At 45.6% G+C, this 20,185-nt stretch overlaps 2 protein-coding genes across 5 annotated transcripts in view; one reads left to right on the top strand and one right to left on the bottom strand.

Moving 5' to 3' along the window:
- The window catches only part of LOC123353197, a 29,752-nt gene extending 11,798 nt beyond the window's left edge, over window positions 1-17,954 (bottom strand). For 2 of the 3 annotated variants that reach the window (XM_044994132.1, XM_044994134.1), the window contains exons 1-11: window positions 17,867-17,954; window positions 16,842-16,980; window positions 16,215-16,357; window positions 14,751-14,868; window positions 12,909-13,037; window positions 12,558-12,784; window positions 11,940-12,039; window positions 6,175-6,249; window positions 5,274-5,413; window positions 4,804-4,957; window positions 2,431-2,506 (exon numbers count right to left, since the gene is read on the bottom strand). In XM_044994132.1, coding sequence (XP_044850067.1) covers window positions 2,431-2,506; window positions 4,804-4,957; window positions 5,274-5,413; window positions 6,175-6,249; window positions 11,940-12,039; window positions 12,558-12,784; window positions 12,909-13,037; window positions 14,751-14,868; window positions 16,215-16,357; window positions 16,842-16,980; window positions 17,867-17,932 — 1,367 coding nt within the window. In that variant the 5' untranslated portion in view covers window positions 17,933-17,954. The remainder of the gene's footprint in view (window positions 1-2,430; window positions 2,507-4,803; window positions 4,958-5,273; window positions 5,414-6,174; window positions 6,250-11,939; window positions 12,040-12,557; window positions 12,785-12,908; window positions 13,038-14,750; window positions 14,869-16,214; window positions 16,358-16,841; window positions 16,981-17,866) is intronic. The other variant, XM_044994133.1, reaches the window with a different exon arrangement.
- The window catches only part of LOC123353196 (transient receptor potential cation channel subfamily V member 2-like), a 41,054-nt gene continuing 21,885 nt past the window's right edge, over window positions 1,017-20,185 (top strand). For both annotated transcript variants that reach the window (XM_044994129.1, XM_044994127.1), the window contains exon 1: window positions 1,017-1,145. The gene's annotated coding sequence lies outside the window, so the exon portion shown is untranslated. The remainder of the gene's footprint in view (window positions 1,146-20,185) is intronic.

Genomic DNA, 20,185 nt, shown 5'->3' with positions numbered 1-20,185 from the left:
ACAGTAGGGATATACACCACTAACTGCAAAATGTTTAGGAGTTAACAGTGCAACCGCCCACTATGAGTCAGATGCCTCAAGCTTAGATACTGATATGCTTTAGCTCACGAAAGCTCATGCTAAAATAAATTTGTTAGTCTTTAAGGTGCCACAAGTACTCCTGCTTTGTTTTTTTTTGATATGTTTGTGTGCATGTGAGGGAGTTGTGTATGTAAATGGGTTCCACCGATCAGCACTTCTAAGAGCAAGGAGATTAATCTTTAGAATTGACCACATACACCCAGTGCTACTGCTGCTTTGCTTTCCCATGTCCCTTTAGGACACTACGGTGCATAGTGCTACTTAAAAGAAGCTACTGATTCGCAGAGCAAGCATGGACTCTAGTTTAAAAGCACAAAAGGAATTTTATTTAAACTCTCAATTTCTCCCTTTTCTAGTTGAGAGTGAATTTCCTCTCCCAAAATGTGCCTGGGACAGGTCTCCAGAATTCTACATTGTTTTGGTTCCTGGAACATTTAAGATGCCCCAGGCTTGCAGGGAGTTCCCATAAATGCAGAAGGTTAAGTAAAACTGCATTTAATTCTGATTAAAGAGACAAGATGGGAGAGGTAATATCTTTTATTGGACTAACTTCTTCAGGTCTTCTTTGAGTTCTGTGTATACTCGAAAGCTTGTCTCTCTCCAACAGAAGTTGGTCCAATAAAAGATATTACCCAACTTGTCTCTGTAATATACAGGACCAACACAGCTACAACACTTTAATTCTGATTGTTCTGCTAGTGTTAGGTTTAAATATAGTAGTGTGTAAATATCAGGACTGCAGCTCAGTCATCTGCTCAGCAGAGAGCATTAACCTGACAAAACCACTTGGGGGGGTAATGATTTGCTTATTAGCATACTTATAGCGCTGATAATAAAGTGGAGTATGGGAGGCTGCCAGTGGATGGTGCTAATGTTTTTTGTTAATCATTGTATTTAGGGAAGGACACTCTAGGAGAATGGGGGGAAGAGGGAGAGGAAGAGAAACTTTTAAAGTCAGTGGTTGAGACAGACTCTCTAACTCCATCTACCCCCAGGGTGGGTAGGAAATCACAGGCTGGTATTGCAGGGTCTCCAATGTGCATTATCCCCTAGGCTCCCTAGAGGTAAGGCTAGTAAATCTGTTTCAGTCCCAGGTATAAAGTGGGAATCTTTGTATACTTTTTGCTGTTCATGGAGGTTGGATAATAATGAAGCTAGAAGGACCAGTTTCACTGTTTACAATCAATTTCATTCGCTGGCTCTCACACACACTTAGCTCAGTGCTGTTGGGTTTGTGACCCAAACACTTTAGGAAAAGATTTCAATTCCCCTTTCCCTTCAACTCTCTTCTTTAAAATTTACCAAAAGAAAAACTGTGAAACGACTCCCAGGCTTATGCAATGAGCTTTCTGTAGGCCTCTGCTTGCATGAAGCTCATTGCAAGACTTGAGTCAAAATCTAACTCAAACTGCCCCCCCACCCATACATTTTACAGCTGATCCTTAAAGTTTGGCACAAAATACTCAGGGTGCTGGGAGGTCCCACACTGAATCCAGCAGCTGGAGAGTTAATTTCTCTGCTCAAGTCTCACAGCTCATAGCTGCAGAGGTGAAAGCTGTTGGTATAATAAGGTGGGGCTCCTGAGGGGAGCAATCAGGAGCCAAGTGCAGCACAACGCCATAAATTTGCCTCACAGGCAGAAGTAGGAGACCTGTGGTGAGCAGCAAACAGACTAAATCAGGCCTCTCCAAGGAGGTGGATCTGGGCAATAAGCTTTAGAGGATATTTTTTTGGTGGTAGCACATCAAGGACTTTTGATAGCTGTTGGCTTAAAATCATTTGATTAAAACCTGTTTCCCTCCAACTCCTGCCAATAGACACTTGGGAGGAAAACCCCACATCTTGGAGCACACTGACAGACTCTGCTGGTTTACTGCTCTCTAACCCTTTTTAATAGGCACCCAGCATCTCCTCTATCCCAGCCCTGAAGACAGAGCAAGGCAAGGATGGAGCTGCTCTGCACCTACTCTCATGGATGGTATAGTGCCCCTTGCAAAAATGCAAACATGGTTTCTTCTGTAATGTAGAAGTGCATATTTGTTCCCCTTTGAAAATTGCTCTTGGTGCCTTCCCCTCCGTGCCCTTGCTGGGCTGTGTCACAGATATCACCCCCAGGTCTGTACTGCTGCACCGGGTATGTATGGTGCATTCAGGGCCTTTGAGATGTCAAAGGCAGCAGTCTTGGAGTGAGCTACCCATTTTAATAGTCCCAGCCCTGGCAGTAATGTAGAGAAAGAGATGAGTTCTGTATAGTTACATCTACTGTCATCTCTAAATATGACTCAAAGTCCTGGTAAGAAAGCTCTTGCCCTGTGAAATGCAGGTGACAGTAATGCCCAGTAGAGCTACCTTGCCTGTCTTCTGTCCTGAGGGCTGGTTCTTGGAGGTACTAGTACTCTGTGCAAGTAGCTCCAGGGAGGCAAAGCTGTGGAAAGGAAAATAAAACCAGTGAGAACATGGCAATTGTCAGCTTTCTGAGGAGCACACATCGAGAGCCAGATGACAGCATCACTTCCCACAGACATATTAGACATGAATCCAGATCTGAGTTGATAGACGTTCCATGCAGAGTACATACTGCTTCATCTGCACGTGTATATATTCAATAGCCGGATTATAGAATTCTCCAGGAAAAATTCCAAATACTTGTGGCTGAAAGATACTTTTAGGAAATAGTGTGAAATCTGCTAACAAATCACTGTAATGTAAGTGCTCATCTATCAAACATCAGTTATTGGGGCTTCCTGCTCAGGTTGTTTTAAGAGCATTTATTCACCAACTTCCTTCTCTACTGGCATGATAGCATTCCCATGGAACAGAAAGTCAGGGTTTTTTAAGGGACAGTAGTGCTGATTATATTTTCTGTGTTTTGCACTTTTACATTTGTAAGAACTGTTCCTAAGTGCAGAGGCAGTGGCCATTTTCTTCTCAGAGTTGCTGCAGCCTGTACAGAGGAGATGCATCCATTGTGCTTTCCCTCGCAGAGACTTTACTTTTTCTTTCTTGCTGTTTTTCCTGTAATCTGGAATAAGACTGAGAGCATATGGTTCCTTTTTTGGCTATAGGAGAAACATAGTACTTGTCTGTAAATCAAGATCTATCATGTCTTGTTACATCATAGTAGTGTTCTGTCTTATAACTAGGTCTGCATTTGCCTGGTCTGAGCCTGTTACTGAATTGTCTTACGGATCTGATAGGAGCAGTAGCACAATCCATTAACAAGGTTAAAACATAATTTAGGTCCATCTGCACAGGTGAGACCAGACTATGCTATAACAACTCCTTAACTGTGATGGTTTTGCTAGTTGTGATGCATGGCTAGAAAGGGTTAAATATCCTGCAAAATAAATAACCCTCAAAAGAGTTGGGAGATGTTTGTGGTTTTGTGTATTTACATATGTATGAGTAGGGTCCACAATGTTATCAACAGTCCCTGTCTGCAAGGGCGGCTCTAGGCACCAGCAAAACAAGCTGCTGCCTAGGGCGGCAAAATGTAGGGGGCGTCCCCTGCCGCCGGGGAGGGCGGCAGGCTGGGCCGGCGGACCTGCCGCAGTCATGCCTGCGGGAGGTCCACCGGAGCCCCGAGACGACTGGACCTGCCGCAGGCATGACTGCGGAGGGGGCGCTCGTCCCGCGGCTCGGCTGGACCTCCCGCAGGCATGACTGCGGCAGCTCAAGCGGAGCCGCCGGACCCGCGAACCGTCTGCAGCCGCGGGAGGTCCAGCCGAGCCACGCGGGACCAGCGGACCCTCTGCAGTCATGCCCGCGGGAGGTCCGGTGCTCCCGCGGCTCCGGGGCGCCTCCCGCGCATGACTGCTTGGGGCGGCCAAAAACGTAGAGCCGCCCCTGCCTGTCTGTTCTGTATTCTGATAATTCAGAGGTCAAAAAAAATCCTATCATTTAAATGAATTGTAAACACAGGATATCTTGATATTCATCTCTTTTTTAAATGTACTGTGAATGGTGGAGGAACAAGCAAATGGCCTTATGTTAATTCATATAGCTAAGTACCAGTGATGGACCTCCTTCAAAGTCATCCTAATTACCTTTTGTTCCCTGAGGAACTCTAACTTGTCAAAATACATTAAATTTTATAAAAGATCCTTGGATCCTGATTCTGTCATCTCAGATCTGCTTAGGCTTCATCGAGGAAGTTTGAGTCACAAGACTGAGGTCCCAGATATGCTGGTACACCCTGGTTATGAGAATTGGACTATAAATTATGAACTATTTCTGAAAGAACTCTTTCCAGCTACAAAGCTCACCATTTCTGCTATGACTCTGAACCTCGGTGAATTGAACTCATATCTTTTTTTTTTTAATAAATTTTAGTTTAGTTAATAAGAATTTGCTGTAGCGTGTATTTGGGTAAGATCTGAAACATTCATTAACCTGGGAGGTGATGTGTCTAATTGTTTGGGATTGGTAGAACCTTTTATTTTATATGATGAAATAAGATTTACAGAAATTTTCATCATATTTGATGTGGGTACCTGGATGGAGGCCTGAGGCTGGCTCACTTTAAGGGAACTGTGTGGTTTGGACTTCTGAATGTAACCAGTAAGGTAATAACAAAGCTGTTTTATACTGGCTTGGTGAATCTAAGTATTGGAATATCCACCAGCTTTATGGGCATACTGCATCTAGCTGGGTATGTTGTTCTTGTGACACCTGTTCCAGGTGCAAGTCTTGTGCAGTGCCCGGTGCAGGATGTGATCTCACCTTGTGTGGGATCATGGACTGGGAAGGGGTCACTGTCATCTCTGTGTAGCTGGCTGGAGAGGTCTCTGAAGAAGTGTTTTCTGATCACGTCTTGAAATTCTTGCACAGACAAATTTGGCCCTTGAGTCCTTAGAGCCGCTTCCACCTGGCCTGGCTAAACCAAATAATAGGCAGTGATTTATGTCCCAGTAAAATGGAGTGCAGTTGCTGTGAGCTTTTGTGGCATCTCCTCCCTGCCCTTCCTTTATATCTCTGCACCCTCTTCTGTGTCAGGATGCTGTTGAAATTATTTTTTTAATCTTTCTTTTTGTCACTGACTCACCTCCTAACCTCAGTGTTAAGCACACTTTAGCTCTTTAGCTCCATGTTTTATTTACCCCAAACTACGATTTCTAAAATAAAAGTGATCATGGACTTGAATCTTATGAATGAAACTGCATGTTTTGTGAGAAAGGAAATGTGACACTTACCGACTGACATGTCTTCAGATAGTCCCGAAGCAATAAGATGAAGGCTGTGCTGAATGCAGGGAGGCAGTTATACGATGGCTGGTCAAGTCCAATGATTACCTGGTCCCAGACATAAAGCAGTGTATCCATGGTCAGGTAGCCTGTGAAAAGGTGCAGAGTGACCCTTTTACTACAGGCAGGGATGTGTGTATGCATGAGATGCACCGAGTTTGGAAGATCTGCTGGTCATTACAGGAATGAGCTGTACAATCACTCCTCTGCCAGGAGACTATGGGTAACTCAAACTCCCGTTTTACATCTCTGTTTGCTTCTCGTTGCTTGTTGGTCCCCAGAATGAATAGGAAAGGGGACAGTGATAGCTGAGCAAATGTTAATTTCTAAATTGCTTCATCTGAGTGGATTTGTGGGCAAATTGACTCTTTTTTCCTTTCCAGAGATGATCTGAGGCGTGATTGTCTCTGCTAGATTTATCCATGCAAGGCTGGCTAAAAATAGCCAGTGGAGGTGCAATGGCATGGACGTCAGCAGGGGCTAGCATTGTGAGTACGTGTCTAGAGTCCTCCGTGTGCGTATACAGCCGGAGTTGAAGCCCATGCTCCTGTGTTTACACTGCTGTTGTTAGCCATGCTAGTGTGGGTCAAGTCAATCCGAGTATGTCTACCTGTGCTGTAATTACACCTTGGACTGCAGGACCAAATTAACGACTTCCATTTACTAATATCAGTGACACATTTGGCCCTATCTCTCAGTCTTCCCTCCCATTGGAGGGAATATCTCGTACCACTGTTTTTAATATACAACATTCTTTGTTCTCTTACAAACTAGTGGCAAAGCCTGATTCATTTTAGGATTGGAAGAAGTTGGCTTGTGACTCATTTGAAAACCTCAGAAAGGGCCTTACCCACAAAGATGGTACTGATGGCTGGTTGAAGCATGTGCTGCAATGCCCTCTGCAAACGTTCCTGAGGCTCCTCTGCTAGGACACAATGAAAGAGTTCAGGGTAAGTAGATTCTGCATAACGGTTGGAATTTATATGAAGTTTCAGTCAAGCTCAGAGACTAATGTGCTGGTTGTCTCATGAGCTGGTGACTGTATTTACATTCTACAACTTATATAGGGCCAGATCCAATGGAGCTTTACTGATTTACACCAGCTGAGGATCTGATTAATAGAACAGCTTTCCGCTGAGATGATGAACAGAGCCTTAATCCCAAAGTGAAGGAAGATAAGGCTTTTTGTTTCACCTCCTAGAGAGTGGGCAATTATTACCATATAATACTTCCGTTAATTTATTCACTGTTGAGAATATTTTGCTAGCTTGGCAGTTGGTAGTGTGGGAAGCTAAGATGTTTAGGTTTTTAGGATGGGTTAATTAGGCTTTGAGCTTTGTTTTGAGAAGTTGGCCTTGGCTAGTTCTATGAAGTTACAGCTGCGGGTGTGTTAAATTTGTTAACCAATTAGCAACTGCTTGCTTGCCTGCTTTAAGAGTATAAAGAGCATGCTGGAAATGAATAAAGTACTCTCTGCTTATGATCACATGGGTTGTCAGACTCTGTCCCTGCTCCTCTGCGATGCAACAAATGGTGACCCCGACGTGATTGAATGAGGACAGTGTTGGTGGCCTGAACTGAAAAGAAGAAAAGGAGGCGCACCTGAGTCTCAGTGTCGAGCGGCTAGGAGCCGCAGGGCGTCCGAAAAGAGGGGCGCACCTGAGCTCAGTGTTGAGCGGCGGCCGCAGGGCGTCCGAAAAGAAGGGCGCACCTGAGTTCAGTGTCGAGCGGTTAGGAGCCGCAGGGCGTCCGAAAAGAGGGGCGCACCTGAGCTCAGTGTCGAGCGGCAAGCCGCAGGGCGTCTGAAAAGGGAGGCACACCCCAGCCCAGAGGTGAGCAGCTAACATGGGAACCGCTGCATCAGCGGAAGAAAGGACGGTGCATGAATATTTGATGCGCATCGCGGAGCGGCAGGGAGAGAAGCTCCCCTCTGATAAGTTATCCCGTCTGCTGCGGTGGGGACGGAGAAGGGGACTTTCTGTTCAACCAAGTACAATTTTTGATAAAACTGTTTGGGAGCGGCTAGGCTCCGAGCTTTGGAAGTCGGTGGCTCGGGGCGATAAGGAGGCCTTCTCCCTGAGTCCAGTATGGAATAAGGCGAAGGAGATAGTAGAAACTCTCGCGGCCGAGGCAGGAGTGCAGGCGGCCCTTTCTGAGCTTTGCCGCCCAACGCCCGGAATGCCTTCTGTGTTGCCGGTTGGAGCCAGAGAGTTTTTCGGTGGTGAGGACACGGTGATACCTTTGGCTTCCAACCCCTACCCTATGGATGATGTTGCCCCTGCTACGGCCCCACTACCCTCCAATGTGGCTATCGGCCCCGACATGATTGATCCTGCTACGGTCCCGTTACCCCCCGATACGCCCGAGCCTATGGAGACAGCCTTGCCGTATGCACCCCCTCCAAAGCCATGCCGTGTCCACGGGGCCTGGGGGTGCCTCGATTGCGGGGGGACAGAGGAGGCTCGGGTGGAACGTGTGCCATCAAACCCATATCCCGATTTGACTACGTTTACTCAGTTTACTCAGTTTGATGCCTTCTATAAGGAGATGGAGCGCCAGGGTCGACAGCTGCAGCATATGTGTGATAAGTTGGACCAATTGGAAAGTTTTCCACCTGGATCATCGCGGTCGCATCTTCACAAGTGCTTTCATTCAACTCGCCCCCCCGCCCCGCCTGGCCCCGGGGACCCTCCAACTGGAGACCCTCCGGATCCGGTACAGCGCTGGCATGGGGTTTTAAGAGAAGCCATCCTTGAAGGTCTAACACCCGAGGCCTTTCCGGTGATTACGCCAGACCCTCAACACCCTAATCATAGACGGTGGGCCCCTTTGGACTGGAAGTTGATCCGTGAGGCACAGAAATCGATCATGGCTTATGGACTAGATAATCCGTATGTACAGTCTATCATTGAACAGGTATTTGCTGGCCAAGCAATGTGTCCGTACGATGCGATTAAGCTAGCTGACATGCTTCTTACACCTACACAGAAATTGTTGTGGAAAGATGATTGGGCTAAGAGAGTTGACTTGGCTCTTGTCCGCAATTTGGATTTACCGAATGATGATCCTCGGCGCGTGGCCACTGCTGATATGTTTTTGGGAGCCGGTCGCTTTGTTGACCCGCATTTGCAAGCCCGCCTCGATCCCCGGATCCTGCAGCAGTCGCAGGAACTGGCTTTGGCTGCCTTTAAAGCGGTGCCCCAGATGGGAAAGCCGGTCCCTCCCTATGCTAAAATTACACAAGGCCCATCGGAACCGTATTCCACCTTTTTGGATCGCCTTCGAGAGGCTATTGATAGATCTCCCAATCTGACGCCAGAAGCCAGAACTGCAGTTGGACTTGATCTTGCCACCCAGAATGCAAATCCCACTTGCCGCCGTATATTAGCCACCTTGCCCAAGACTGCGACCCTGATGGAAATGATTGAGGCATGTGGTAGGGCCGCTATGCTTGAGGAGACGGATAAGGCAGCGATTCATGCTAAGGCACAGGCCTCTGCACTAGCCGTGGCGTTACAACCCCTGCTCGGGCGACAGCGGGGGGCTAGAAGACCGACCCGGCCAGCCGGCCCCTGTTTTGGTTGTGGAAAACCCGGGCATTTCCTGCGGAACTGCCCTATGCAAAATGGGCAGCGGGCCTCTGATGTGTCACCCGAAGCTGCAACTGGCGCTTGCACACGATGTGATAAGTTTGGACATCGCGCCGCCGACTGTTGGGCGCGTTACACGAAGGATGGAACACCGCTGCCGGGAAACGGATCACGGAGCGCCCCTTGGAGGAGCGCGACGACACAAGTGCCTCCACCCGCCAACCCGGCTGCCTGGAACACCTCACCGGAGCAACCCGTGGCAGTGCCGGAGTGGACTTGGCCACAGCGACAGATGTAGTTTTAGAGACTGACGAGGTTCAAGTTCTTCCTTCCAACACCGATGGTCCATTGGGATTTGGACTGAGTGCCCTTTTGATTGGCCGTTCGTCAACATCGAAACAAGGTATTTTTGTTTTGCCTGGCCTTATTGATGCCGACTATACGGGGAATATTGGGATAATGGTACGTGCCCTCTGTCCCCCTGTGACTATAACTGCTGGTACACGTCTTGCTCAGTTAATACCTTTCAAGGGATGTGTGCCCCGATCGACCCCAATTGACCGCGGGTCTCGAGGGTTTGGATCCACTGGCCCTCCCCAAACTGCCTTTGCTATGGACAAGCCCACCCGAACTGCTCGGCTTCAGGGATCCGATGGGCGGCAAATCACTCAGGAAGCTTTTATTGGGGATGCAATGCAGAGTGGGGTAACTGAGGCACCTGGGACGACAGAGGTAGAAGATACTGTGTTTACCTTGGAATCAGAGCACACTGAAGCGGTTGCAGCTGAGGCCCCCATGCAAAATGATGTAGGAGATGCGCCATCTAACCTAGTATCAGAATGCCCAGGGGCAGTTGTAAATGGGGCCCCTCTACAGAGCGACATGTGTCCTCAAGAACTGCCTGTGTGTGGAAAGGGAGACGAAGAGGAGCAAGGGAATTTAGCTGTGCAGCTGGCAGATACTGGCTCACCCATTTTTAGTATTGGAAGCTCTGGGGCTCAAAAAACATTTGTGCCTGTTACAGCTGCAGCAATTGAAGAACAAATCATTGCAGAAACTGTAACATCTATGGAAACCTCAGCTGAAACTTTAAAGCCTTTAGAAGCAGTGCCTGGAAAACTATTTCCTGAACTAGTCCAAGATATGACCACTGCTCATTCGGGATTTGAGGCTGCAAACAGTAGGACTGAAGAAATTGCAACTGTGTTAGTATCAGAGATGTCTGCTGCAGTGGTGGATGGAATGTCTGAAAGGGCCACACGATGTACACAACCTGGGCCCCTGGAGGAAAGTTGCTTGTTTGCTATGCCAGGATTATTTTTGTTTGATCCTCCCTGAATGATTTAATTGATTGAGATAATTTTTGCTTTGCCTGAATGTATAGGATGATGTCCTGATAATTTCCCCCGTAGAACTTGAACCACGATGGTGGTGGAACAGGAGAAAAAACACTTACATTATTGATATTGCCAATGTCTAGAAATTCCTGACTAAAAAGACATTGAGAACTGACCCTGGTAAAGAAGCAAAGAATTGCACACTGGCAGGAAAAAATTTGGGACTCCTGCTAAAAACTGTGGTATTGATTGGATTTTGGGGTTTATTTTGCAGGCTGCGCCCTGTGTTGTGGAATTTTTTTTTTAGCATGTATTGCCCTCCCTAATTGGATTGTAAATGATATTACCCCTCCCCAAAACCCTGTTTTTTAGAGCCTATTTGTTTTTTGTTTTTAAAGTTTGGGAAAACTTGGCCTAAAGGTTTGTTTGAGTATTCTTAAAGCGGGGAGTTGTAGGCATAAATCTAGGAAATTTGGGAGAATGGCTTTGAATTTATGTGACCCAAAATACCTTTATGTAAAGTGCTTTGGATCGGGCCCAGGCAGGCACGCAATAGATAGAGAACTTGAGGAGGAAAAAAGGATCGGGCCCAGGCGGCGGGCAACAGACAACAAGCTTGGAATACTGGTTGATAACCTTGAGGGTGTAGTTGATAGAAAAGGTAATTAATTACTAGCGAGTAATGTTAGGCAGAGTACAAAGTTAACTCTGTGGTTGCTGGAGGGAATAGCAGTTGAATTTAGAAGTAAGTTAGGATGCAATTGTATTACTGTAAATGATTTAATTGATGATGTAATTTTCCTTTTTTGCCTGATGGTACTAAGGGTATTTGTATATTGTATGTAATGATTGATTGCCCAGTAGGGGTAGTTTTGTTTTGTTTTTTAGATATTAAGAAAATTGGTGTTAGCTGCATAGCATTTTATGTACCATGCATTTATTTACAGAGTTAAATTTATGTTATGTGTTTTTTGTTTTGTTTTGTGGTGTTTGTTTGTTTGTTTTTTTCTGGCCAGGATTGTTTTTTGTGTTTTATGTGGTTTATGTTGTGTTTTTTCTAGGACCCCCCCCTCCCTCAGTGTCAGTTTGATCGCCTGACATCTGAGGGATAATTTGGTAATAGAAGTTTGCCACAAGTTGGTGTGCTATTGAGTAGGGGGGAATCCTGTAGAATTTACACCATTTATTTGTTGTGCTTTGTTTTTGTTTGGTGTTGTTGGGGTTATGTTAAGAATTGCATGGTTATATAGGTTGGCTTTATAAAGTTTTAATTTTGGTTTGTGATAGATTGTGGTGTTATGTTGTTATAAGTTGGAAATGTTTTGCTAATGTTTTTATCCCTTTTTTTTTTCCCCTCCTTTTTGATTTTGGGTGGAGGGGGGAGGTGTTGAGAATATTTTGCTAGCTTGGCAGTTGGTAGTGTGGGAAGCTAAGATGTTTAGGTTTTTAGGATGGGTTAATTAGGCTTTGAGCTTTGTTTTGAGAAGTTGGCCTTGGCTAGTTCTATGAAGTTACAGCTGCGGGTGTGTTAAATTTGTTAACCAATTAGCAACTGCTTGCTTGCCTGCTTTAAGAGTATAAAGAGCATGCTGGAAATGAATAAAGTACTCTCTGCTTATGATCACATGGGTTGTCAGACTCTGTCCCTGCTCCTCTGCGATGCAACAATTCACCACACGCAAAATTACCTGTCTGACTGTAAATGCCTCGAATGATGTTGGCCAGGTCCCTGTCCTTTTGCTCTAACATTGAGGTTGCTTCCTCCAATATATTGGCACTGGCGGGATCCTAGAACAAGAAATAACAGCATCTGTGTGAGAAATTAAAATGCATCGAGGGGAAGGGACACTATGTCCTATTGACATCTTTCCTTTATACAGCTCTCAGAAAAGGTTCTGTATAGAACTAAGGAAAATGTCTGATGCTCCATTAGCCTCTCTAACCCAAGTGGTTTTATTCTAGGGAAACAATTTCTAAGGCAAACTAATGGCACAGTGTGTGGCAACTCCTCGTCTATAAAGGTCATTGAGAGAAACTGAAGAGGGTGGGTGCATAGCTTTCCCCTGATTCTACGTGGGGCACGACCAGTACAAATTTCATCATATGTTTGAGGGGACTATGCGTGTGGCATAGGAGCCTGTGCTGTGAGGGGCAGCCAAGGGTAGGAGATCCATGGAGGAGGATGGAGAGGAATGATGTGGCTCTGATCCCAGTCACATGGACTCAGTGAAGCCTCTGTAGACAGCTGCATTCTCTTTCTCCAGAGGGTGGATAGCCCTGAAAAGGGGAGAGGGATTTGACTCTACCTTGGTGGAGGAGAGCCTCATTAACTGAGGTCGAAGATTCATGAATGTGATAAACTCTTCAGCCAGAACAGCAGAAATGGAGTCCAAAGATAGGCTGGGGGCAGCAGCATCTAGGACGACTTGCAGCAGAGGCACCAGTAAAAAATAGTTTGTGTCAGGCAGATTCGTGGCTGTGCCTTGAAGTTTATGGTAATAAGAGAGGATATTCCTCAGGGCTCGTGCTGCAACTGAAATAAAAACCCCAACTTTTTCGAAGTCCTTTTTACCCTGGTGTTGTACACAATCTTTTATTAGTTGCAAAAAGTAAAGGTCATGGCTTCACAATCACAAGATGGCCACAAATGACTTCACCTTTGTTATTTTTCAGGTGCTGGAAAGTGGGTTCAGTGGACAGCAGAGCCTGAGACCTCAGGAAAATCTCCCGGTCCTTTGGGGATTTAGCTTTATTCACTGCTACTTGGGACAGATATTCCATACGTGCTGGAAAGAAGAAGAACAAGGGAGGTCATGAAGGAGCCACAGGATTCAATTTTTGCCTGATCTTTAATTCTTCACCAGATTTCTTATTAACACACTACTAGATCTCTCTGTGCAATTGAACCCACTTACATTCATGATAATCTTTGTCTAAACTTTGTACTGATCTGTATCCTGGGCCATTGATATGAGTGGAGCTGCACAGGATGCAAATTATCATAGAATTTGACTCCATGTGTGTAATGACTCCGCTACCCTGCTGCAAGATCACTTCTGAAAATAACTGGCGCAAACTGATCCATTCCAAAGGCAAGAAAGGTGCTCTTCAGAACTATTTTATGAACCCCAGGAACAAATAATGGAGGGAGATCGCCCTAAACCTCTCTTCAATTTGGTGGCAGAATTTTAACAAGGGCCTCCCAGGAGCCCCTTCCAGTGTGTCATTTAAAGAAACAACATCTCTGCAGACCAATAAAAACCACTGGATTTTCATCACTAGCCATGTGGAGCTTGTCATCAGACCAGTGTGGTGCTCTGTTCAATGTTGATCTCACTCGGCTGCGTGCGTGTGTTCCCTCTGTGTGCTGTCCCAGCTCTGCGCAGATAGCTGACACAGCAGATGCTGAGAGAACCCCCAATGACCACAGATTCTAGTAAGGTACGAAGGCATGTCAGCCAGGTTTATTGTCGAAGAGAAACAGCGTCTCCAGCTTTCCCTGGCATAGAAGTCTAAGGTGCTGCTAAGGTGCTGCTAGCTAGTACATATGTGCTCCCTGACAATGGACTCAGCTCAGTCAGTGGCGGGACTTTCCACTGCCCCCTAGGCTGGACAAAGACACCGCCCCAGGGATGCATTCTTATACACAGGTACAAACAAGTTACACATCACTCCTGACGTACTGAGGTGCAACCCCTCTACGTAGCAAGGCACAACCCCTCTACATAGTAAGGTGCCGCCTCTCACCTTGTACATGTTGGTTCGAACAAAACAACTCTATCCATCATATTCCCCTTTTGGCCCTGTCATTGGGATGGGTCAGCTTGTTCCTTGTTATCTGTGTGGAGTGTACAAGTATGTGAATGTTCTGATATCTGGTGTCCAGTTCCTTTTAGGTATGTCTCTTTTCGCAGCATCAGCCCTTTCCTTGCCAGCTTCTGCGAGCAGGGCCTGCCTCTGGCTCACAGCTTCACTTTGCTTTATGTTAGCAAAGTCTTGACCATTACTTTAGTTCAGGCCTCAGGCCTCATACTGGGCCTCGGATAAGGGTTTATGTTTCAGGGCCTCATCTTACTACAGAGCTGTTTACACTTGTCGTTGTAAAGTGTAAACGGGGAGGGATAGCTCAGTGGTTTGAGCATTGGCCTGCTAAACCCAGTGTTGTGAGCTCAATCCTTGAGGGGGCCACTTAGGGATCTGGGGCAAAATCAGTACTTGGTCCTGCTAATGAAGGGAGGGGGCTGGACTCAATGATCTTTCAGGGTCCCTTCCCAGGTCTATGAGATAGGTATATCGCCATTCATTTATTTATTTGTTCAGACTGTGAACAGCAGTCTCCAGGTACCCTGTCTTTTGTGTTGTGGGTAGATATTAATCCCTATATGTCATACCACACATGAATGGCGTAGATAGGATAGACTGATTTCTGAACGTGCCCAGAAGTTGGGATGGTCACATATTTTATAACAAAAGAAGGAACCATTGAAATAAATAAATACCTTTGGTATTAGACAGGTAGAGCCTCCAGGTGAGCCTTCTCAAGTCTGCAGGGAGGGGCTGGTTGAAAAAGGCTTGTAATTTCCCCTTCATAGCTGGCCTTTCCTCCAGCAAATTCATCTGAAAAATAATGCACAACTGATAGCAGCTAAATTCTAAATTAAAGCCTTTCAGTGTAAGTACAAAGTGTCCCCTCAATATGATAAGGACCCCTACTGTAGTCATGGAATCCAGTGAAACCACTCAATGGGAGTTTTCAGACATGAGGTATATAGAAGCAGGCCTAGGCCTTCCATCTGCTTCAGGTGGAAGGCCTAGTGGGAAAATGAGTTTCCTTATCTGTAAAATCAGTTAGAATAAGGAGGATAATTAAATCTAGGTTTTCAGATCTGCCTGGTGTCAGCTATATTTTATAGATAAAGCAAAGGACAGGGAGTCAGACGTCTGGGTTTTATTCCCAACTCTGCTACAGATTTGCTGTACTGCCTCGGGCAAGACACTTAGCCATTTATAACCGCTGAACTATTTACAATTTTCAAAATCAAGAGTGTTACAGCAGGAGGAAAGTGAAGTCATTTCAAGCATAAGAATAAGGACTGCCAATGGGAAATCAGCCTGGTTCAGATTTTTCCATCCTGCCTGCTGTCTGTCTGGTTTGCCCATTCCTGCCTAAGTTAGTTGTATACAGCAGCTGTCAGGCTGGTGTGCAATTTGATGAATTACATGCAGGCACTAGGCAGGACTGTTGGTTTACAGGTCTGTGCATTGCTCCATCTGCTTAAGATTTGGCAGGGAAAGGATGAGTGGATTTATTCTGGTTCATTTTGTGCTGGGGAGTGGGTCATGGGGCATTGATAGTTTAGAACTGGCCAGGTTGCTGGCAGCACCTCTGCTGTGGATAGATAAGAGATAATCAGAGTTTCAAGGGACAGGAAGCACTGATTTACCTCATAGTCCCTTCAGATGGACTTGTTTGGCAGGTGACCTCTGCACCTAGGTGAGCGAGGATGGAGAGAAGGTCCAAGATCAGAATGGAACTTTGCCAAGTGCTAAGGAAAGGACAGGGTGGCACATACCAGCGTTTGGAGTTGAGAGAGGAGGTATTGGTCTTTCCTGAGCAGAATGATGGAGGTTCTAAAGCGTAAATCAAGAGGGACTGAACTAGGACCTCTGCACTGATGACGTTGAACACATCTTAGATTGCACATAGAAATAGAGAGCCCTGAGCCACTTGGGTCCCAGAGCGGCAGTTTTGGTCTACAACCTTGAGGACAAAATCACAAGGTGGATTCCTGGCAAATTTCATGCCGTTGGAGCAATATAGATGGACTACAAAGGAAACTGGTTTGTCTTTAGACTGTGCAACAATTGCATCAGGTTGGAACAGTTGCAGGTCACATTAGTCCTTTATTTTGAATTTTCATGCAAATAAAATAACCCTCTTAGAAAAAGATAAGTAAATGTACCACTCCATTCTTGATGTGACCCAGAACCAGAGCTGACTTGTTTTTCAGACGATCACCATCTTGCAGTTCATGAGCAACTTGAATGTACAGCTGCTCCTCTAGGCAAGTGCTAACTTGAGACATCAGGGCATTATACGGGTCTCCTGAAACAGTCAAAAGGTTTCTTCAGTGTTTATCAGGATAATGGTAAGACAACCGGAAAATAAATAGGGCGGTGTAACTCGGTGATTTAGCCATGAGTGTATGGCTAACATTTAACTATTGTAACAAAACTACAATCACCAGATATTATTGTAGCAGGGCTCAAGCCTTTTGGCATTTTCTCTTGCAGTGCAGCATTTGAGTTACACAGGAGGTAAAGTACTAGCAGAAGCCGTCAGGCCAATGCAATAGAAGTGTGCATCTTGCCCTGATTACTACCCAGCTAAACTCAATGTACTCAGATACAACAGTGATAGGCACAGTATAAATGCCCATACAGGTACTAGGAGAGAAGCCAAAGGCTAATGAGCACCTTATTGATCTGCACAACGAAAGGATGAAAGGAAAAAAATGAAACAACCGGGTGGTAACCTAGAAGTTGAAGGAAGAGGGAGGCTGGATATTCTTCCCTTCCCAAGCGGTTACCTCCTTGGATGGCCTTGGCAGCTCGCTGAAGGACGAAAGCCTTCTCTGCCGCAGAGAGGTCAGTGAAGAAATGGACATGGCTCTCTGTCATCTGCTGCTGGGCAGCATCACATAACTGCACCGTGAAGTCTCGCCATTCCTGCCCGACATAGACGGGATTCTGTTAGGCCAGCCTCCCTTGGGCCTAGATGTTCATCCCAAATGTGTGAAGACAGCCACGCTCTCCATGGGTCAGGAAAAGGGATACAGAGGTGGACATGTGCATGGGGGAAGTGCTCCACAAACTCCCTTCTGGCAGGCATTCCTTCAAGCCTAACAATAATCCCCCTGAGATTTACAGTATTCCTGTCAACCGCCATCTCTGGCAGGGTGTTGACACTGCAACAGTGTGTACAAGACCTAGAAAGTGGCAGTGCAGAGGCTTTCTCCTTGGGCCTCTAGGGGACTCAAGTGTTGTAGATGATTTAATTACAGACAGGCACAGCAGAGTTACAGATAGCCCAGATGCTATAGGCACAGCACATGAGGTCACAGAGGTCACGCAGGTTAGAGAGACCCTCCATCAGGACAGCTGCTGCCTTCTTAGTAAGTACAGCGCCAAAATGTCCCTCTGTGACTCCAACCTCTGCAGTAATCACATCACTGGGTATTTTTACAGGCAATTGTCTTGCTTGTTTCTCTAGCAGAGGGGCTTTCTGGCTTTTGTACTGGTTGCTCTATGTTTCTGAAGCTTACATCAGATTGCCTCTGGCTTTAGCAGAAACCTATAACCGACTTGCAATTCAGACTCAGTGGCGCAAGACTCATGTATACAGTCTGTTATTTTAGCCCAAGGGGCAGGAAGCTCAGCCCCACATCCCCCAAATCCCTTGATATTAACTGCAAGACAATCCCTCCTCCCAGGGCCGTGGACTCAGGAAATGGGAATTCCAGCATTTGGCCCAAGATCAAGAAAGTCCAAACTTTAAACTCCTTCTTGGCCCATCAGGACCTGTCCTGACTTTCTGTGCCTCATTCTACCGTACCTGTGAGTTCTCAATGTGATTTCGGGCTTTCTGTAGCCATGTCAGAGTTCCTGAGCCACCTGCCATGGCTTCGGACTGTCTCAGCAGAGGAGTCCCACCGTTGCTAGGGCCTGTTGCTACAGCAGACTTTACCAAGGCTATTTCCTTGTGACTAGTGCTGCAGCCAGACTAGAAAGTCTATTCACCTCTCTCTCTCTCTCTCTCTCTCTCTCTATTCCGTCCTCCCCCTCCCCCCAAAACCACAACCTTCTAGTTATCTGTTGACTGACATCAGTTGCTAAGAGCTGGTTGATTTCACCCTTTGCTTTTCAGCATAAATTAAATTCATTCGATCTCTTAAACAGTTTTAATTGTATTTATTCTACACTAAGTGTTATGATGTTAAAAGGATCCTGCTAAAGGGCTCTTTTTGTGTGAACTTGCTTTGGTTTATATGAATAACCCCTTTGAAACCTGAAACTGAAGTCTCTTGTTACAGATATTGGGTTATGCAGCAGCCTGTTGGTGATGGGCCTCTTCTGCTGCTCATTCTGGACTATACAAGACAAACCGAAATGAGCAGGAAGCCCAGACCAGCTCATGTTAACTATTTAAAATAGTTCTAGTTGATACTATGGCTCTGGAATATAACAGGAATCAGTGCGCACCACTGAATCTGAAAACCCTTCTCCTTGTCCCTCTTAAGCCATGCTAGATGTGAGGTTTATCTTCTATCATAACTTTCTTAATTATTTATGTGATGTTTCAAGCTGCAAAGTACCATATACAAGGCAGAAGAAATGGTCCTGCCTGGCATGTGCACTTTGGTTCTGCTCTCTCAGAGCACTGAGTACAATGTAAATAAATAAAAATAATTCTTTCATGAGCTTCCTTTTCCCACAGTCTCTAGAGTCTGGGAGAGCAGAGACAAGGGATGTGCTGTAACTGCCAGCTGGTCACATGGAAACATTCAGACTCGCAAAGTGAGGGTGGGGGATATTCATGTGGTATCTTTGTCATAACTATGACCTTGTGAAATGATTCCCCTGGGGGCAGAGGGACAGTGGCATGAAATCTTTATAGTCTGTTAAATTCCTTTAACAACCATTAATGTAAAAGAACTAAAAGTTGTGCTCTAGTTCAAACAGGAATTAATTCCAGGAAGTTTTATGGCTCATGTGATACAGGAGGTCGGACTAGATGATCACAATGATCCCTTCTGGCTTTATAATCTATCAGTCTGTTATTTACATCCCCACCCTTTTTAATGGAGTAATAGAAAACTGTCCCCTCCATAGATTCAAGTTCAAGTGTGAAATTGTTCACTAGTGAAATAAGTTTGTTGGCCAGAAATCGGTTCCCCTCAGACAAGTCTTGTGACTGGAGCCAAAGCACTGGGAGTCAGGACTCCTGGGTTCTATTCTTGGCTCTGACACTGACTTATATAAACTTGGTCAAGTCATGTAACTTTCTGCCTCACTTTCCCAGTCTGTGAACTATATTAACACATACCCTGATGTTGTCTATGGGTGTGTGTAGTGTTGCAGTGATTGAAGAGAAGTATTTGCTATTGTGATATTCAGTGTTTAAATTCTGTCCTTCGTAAATCCTGTGCCAAAAGTTCCTATTTTCCACGTCCTTCCTTAGCTTCTTTGGGCCATTGTGTGTTTTGCTGTTCTGACCCAACAGGTGGCAGAGATTCCTCTCCCAGCATACCTATGCACGCTCTCTCTCCTGTTGTGTATGATGTTAAAGCCAGATTCATATAAAGAAATCTTGCATTGCAATTCTGTGGACTTGTTCCATTCCTTGGTATGACAAAGTATAGGGATGGGAGGCTATTTCATATGTAGCCCTGGAAAAAAGAACTCAGAAGGACCTGGTCTAGTTCAAATTCTGGTCCTGATTCTATGGACTTTTACACCAGTGTAAATCAGAAGTAATGTTACTAAAGCCAGTGGAGTTATACCCGTGTAAAGTTGGTGTGAAAGAGAGAGGAGAACTGAGCCCTGTTTGCATTTCTCTGCCTGTGTCTGATTTCTGTCATTTTCTGGAATCTATGGCACAGTCAAAGCTACTGACAAGGAAAGGAAAGCAGAAATAGCTTTACATCATTATAGAACCAGCTCTGTTTCTCCCCAGGGATTAACACAGACATCTGAGAAACTGGCTTGTGACTTAATTCAGAACCATTGAGCAGGTGGATGGTAATATGGCTTCTGACAGAATTTCAATGAGAGGCAGATTCTAGCTAGATACTAACTTGGAATGTTTCCCTGGGGAATGGCCAAATCGCCCCTATGCTGTCTTGTGCCTGCAGTCCTTCCAGCTGAGAACTAC

This window comes from Mauremys mutica, chromosome 19, assembly GCF_020497125.1.
Source record: "Mauremys mutica isolate MM-2020 ecotype Southern chromosome 19, ASM2049712v1, whole genome shotgun sequence".
Taxonomy (NCBI): domain Eukaryota; kingdom Metazoa; phylum Chordata; order Testudines; family Geoemydidae; genus Mauremys; species Mauremys mutica.
Note: the sequence above shows the minus strand (reverse complement) of the source record. Positions and strands in the feature narration are given on the sequence as shown.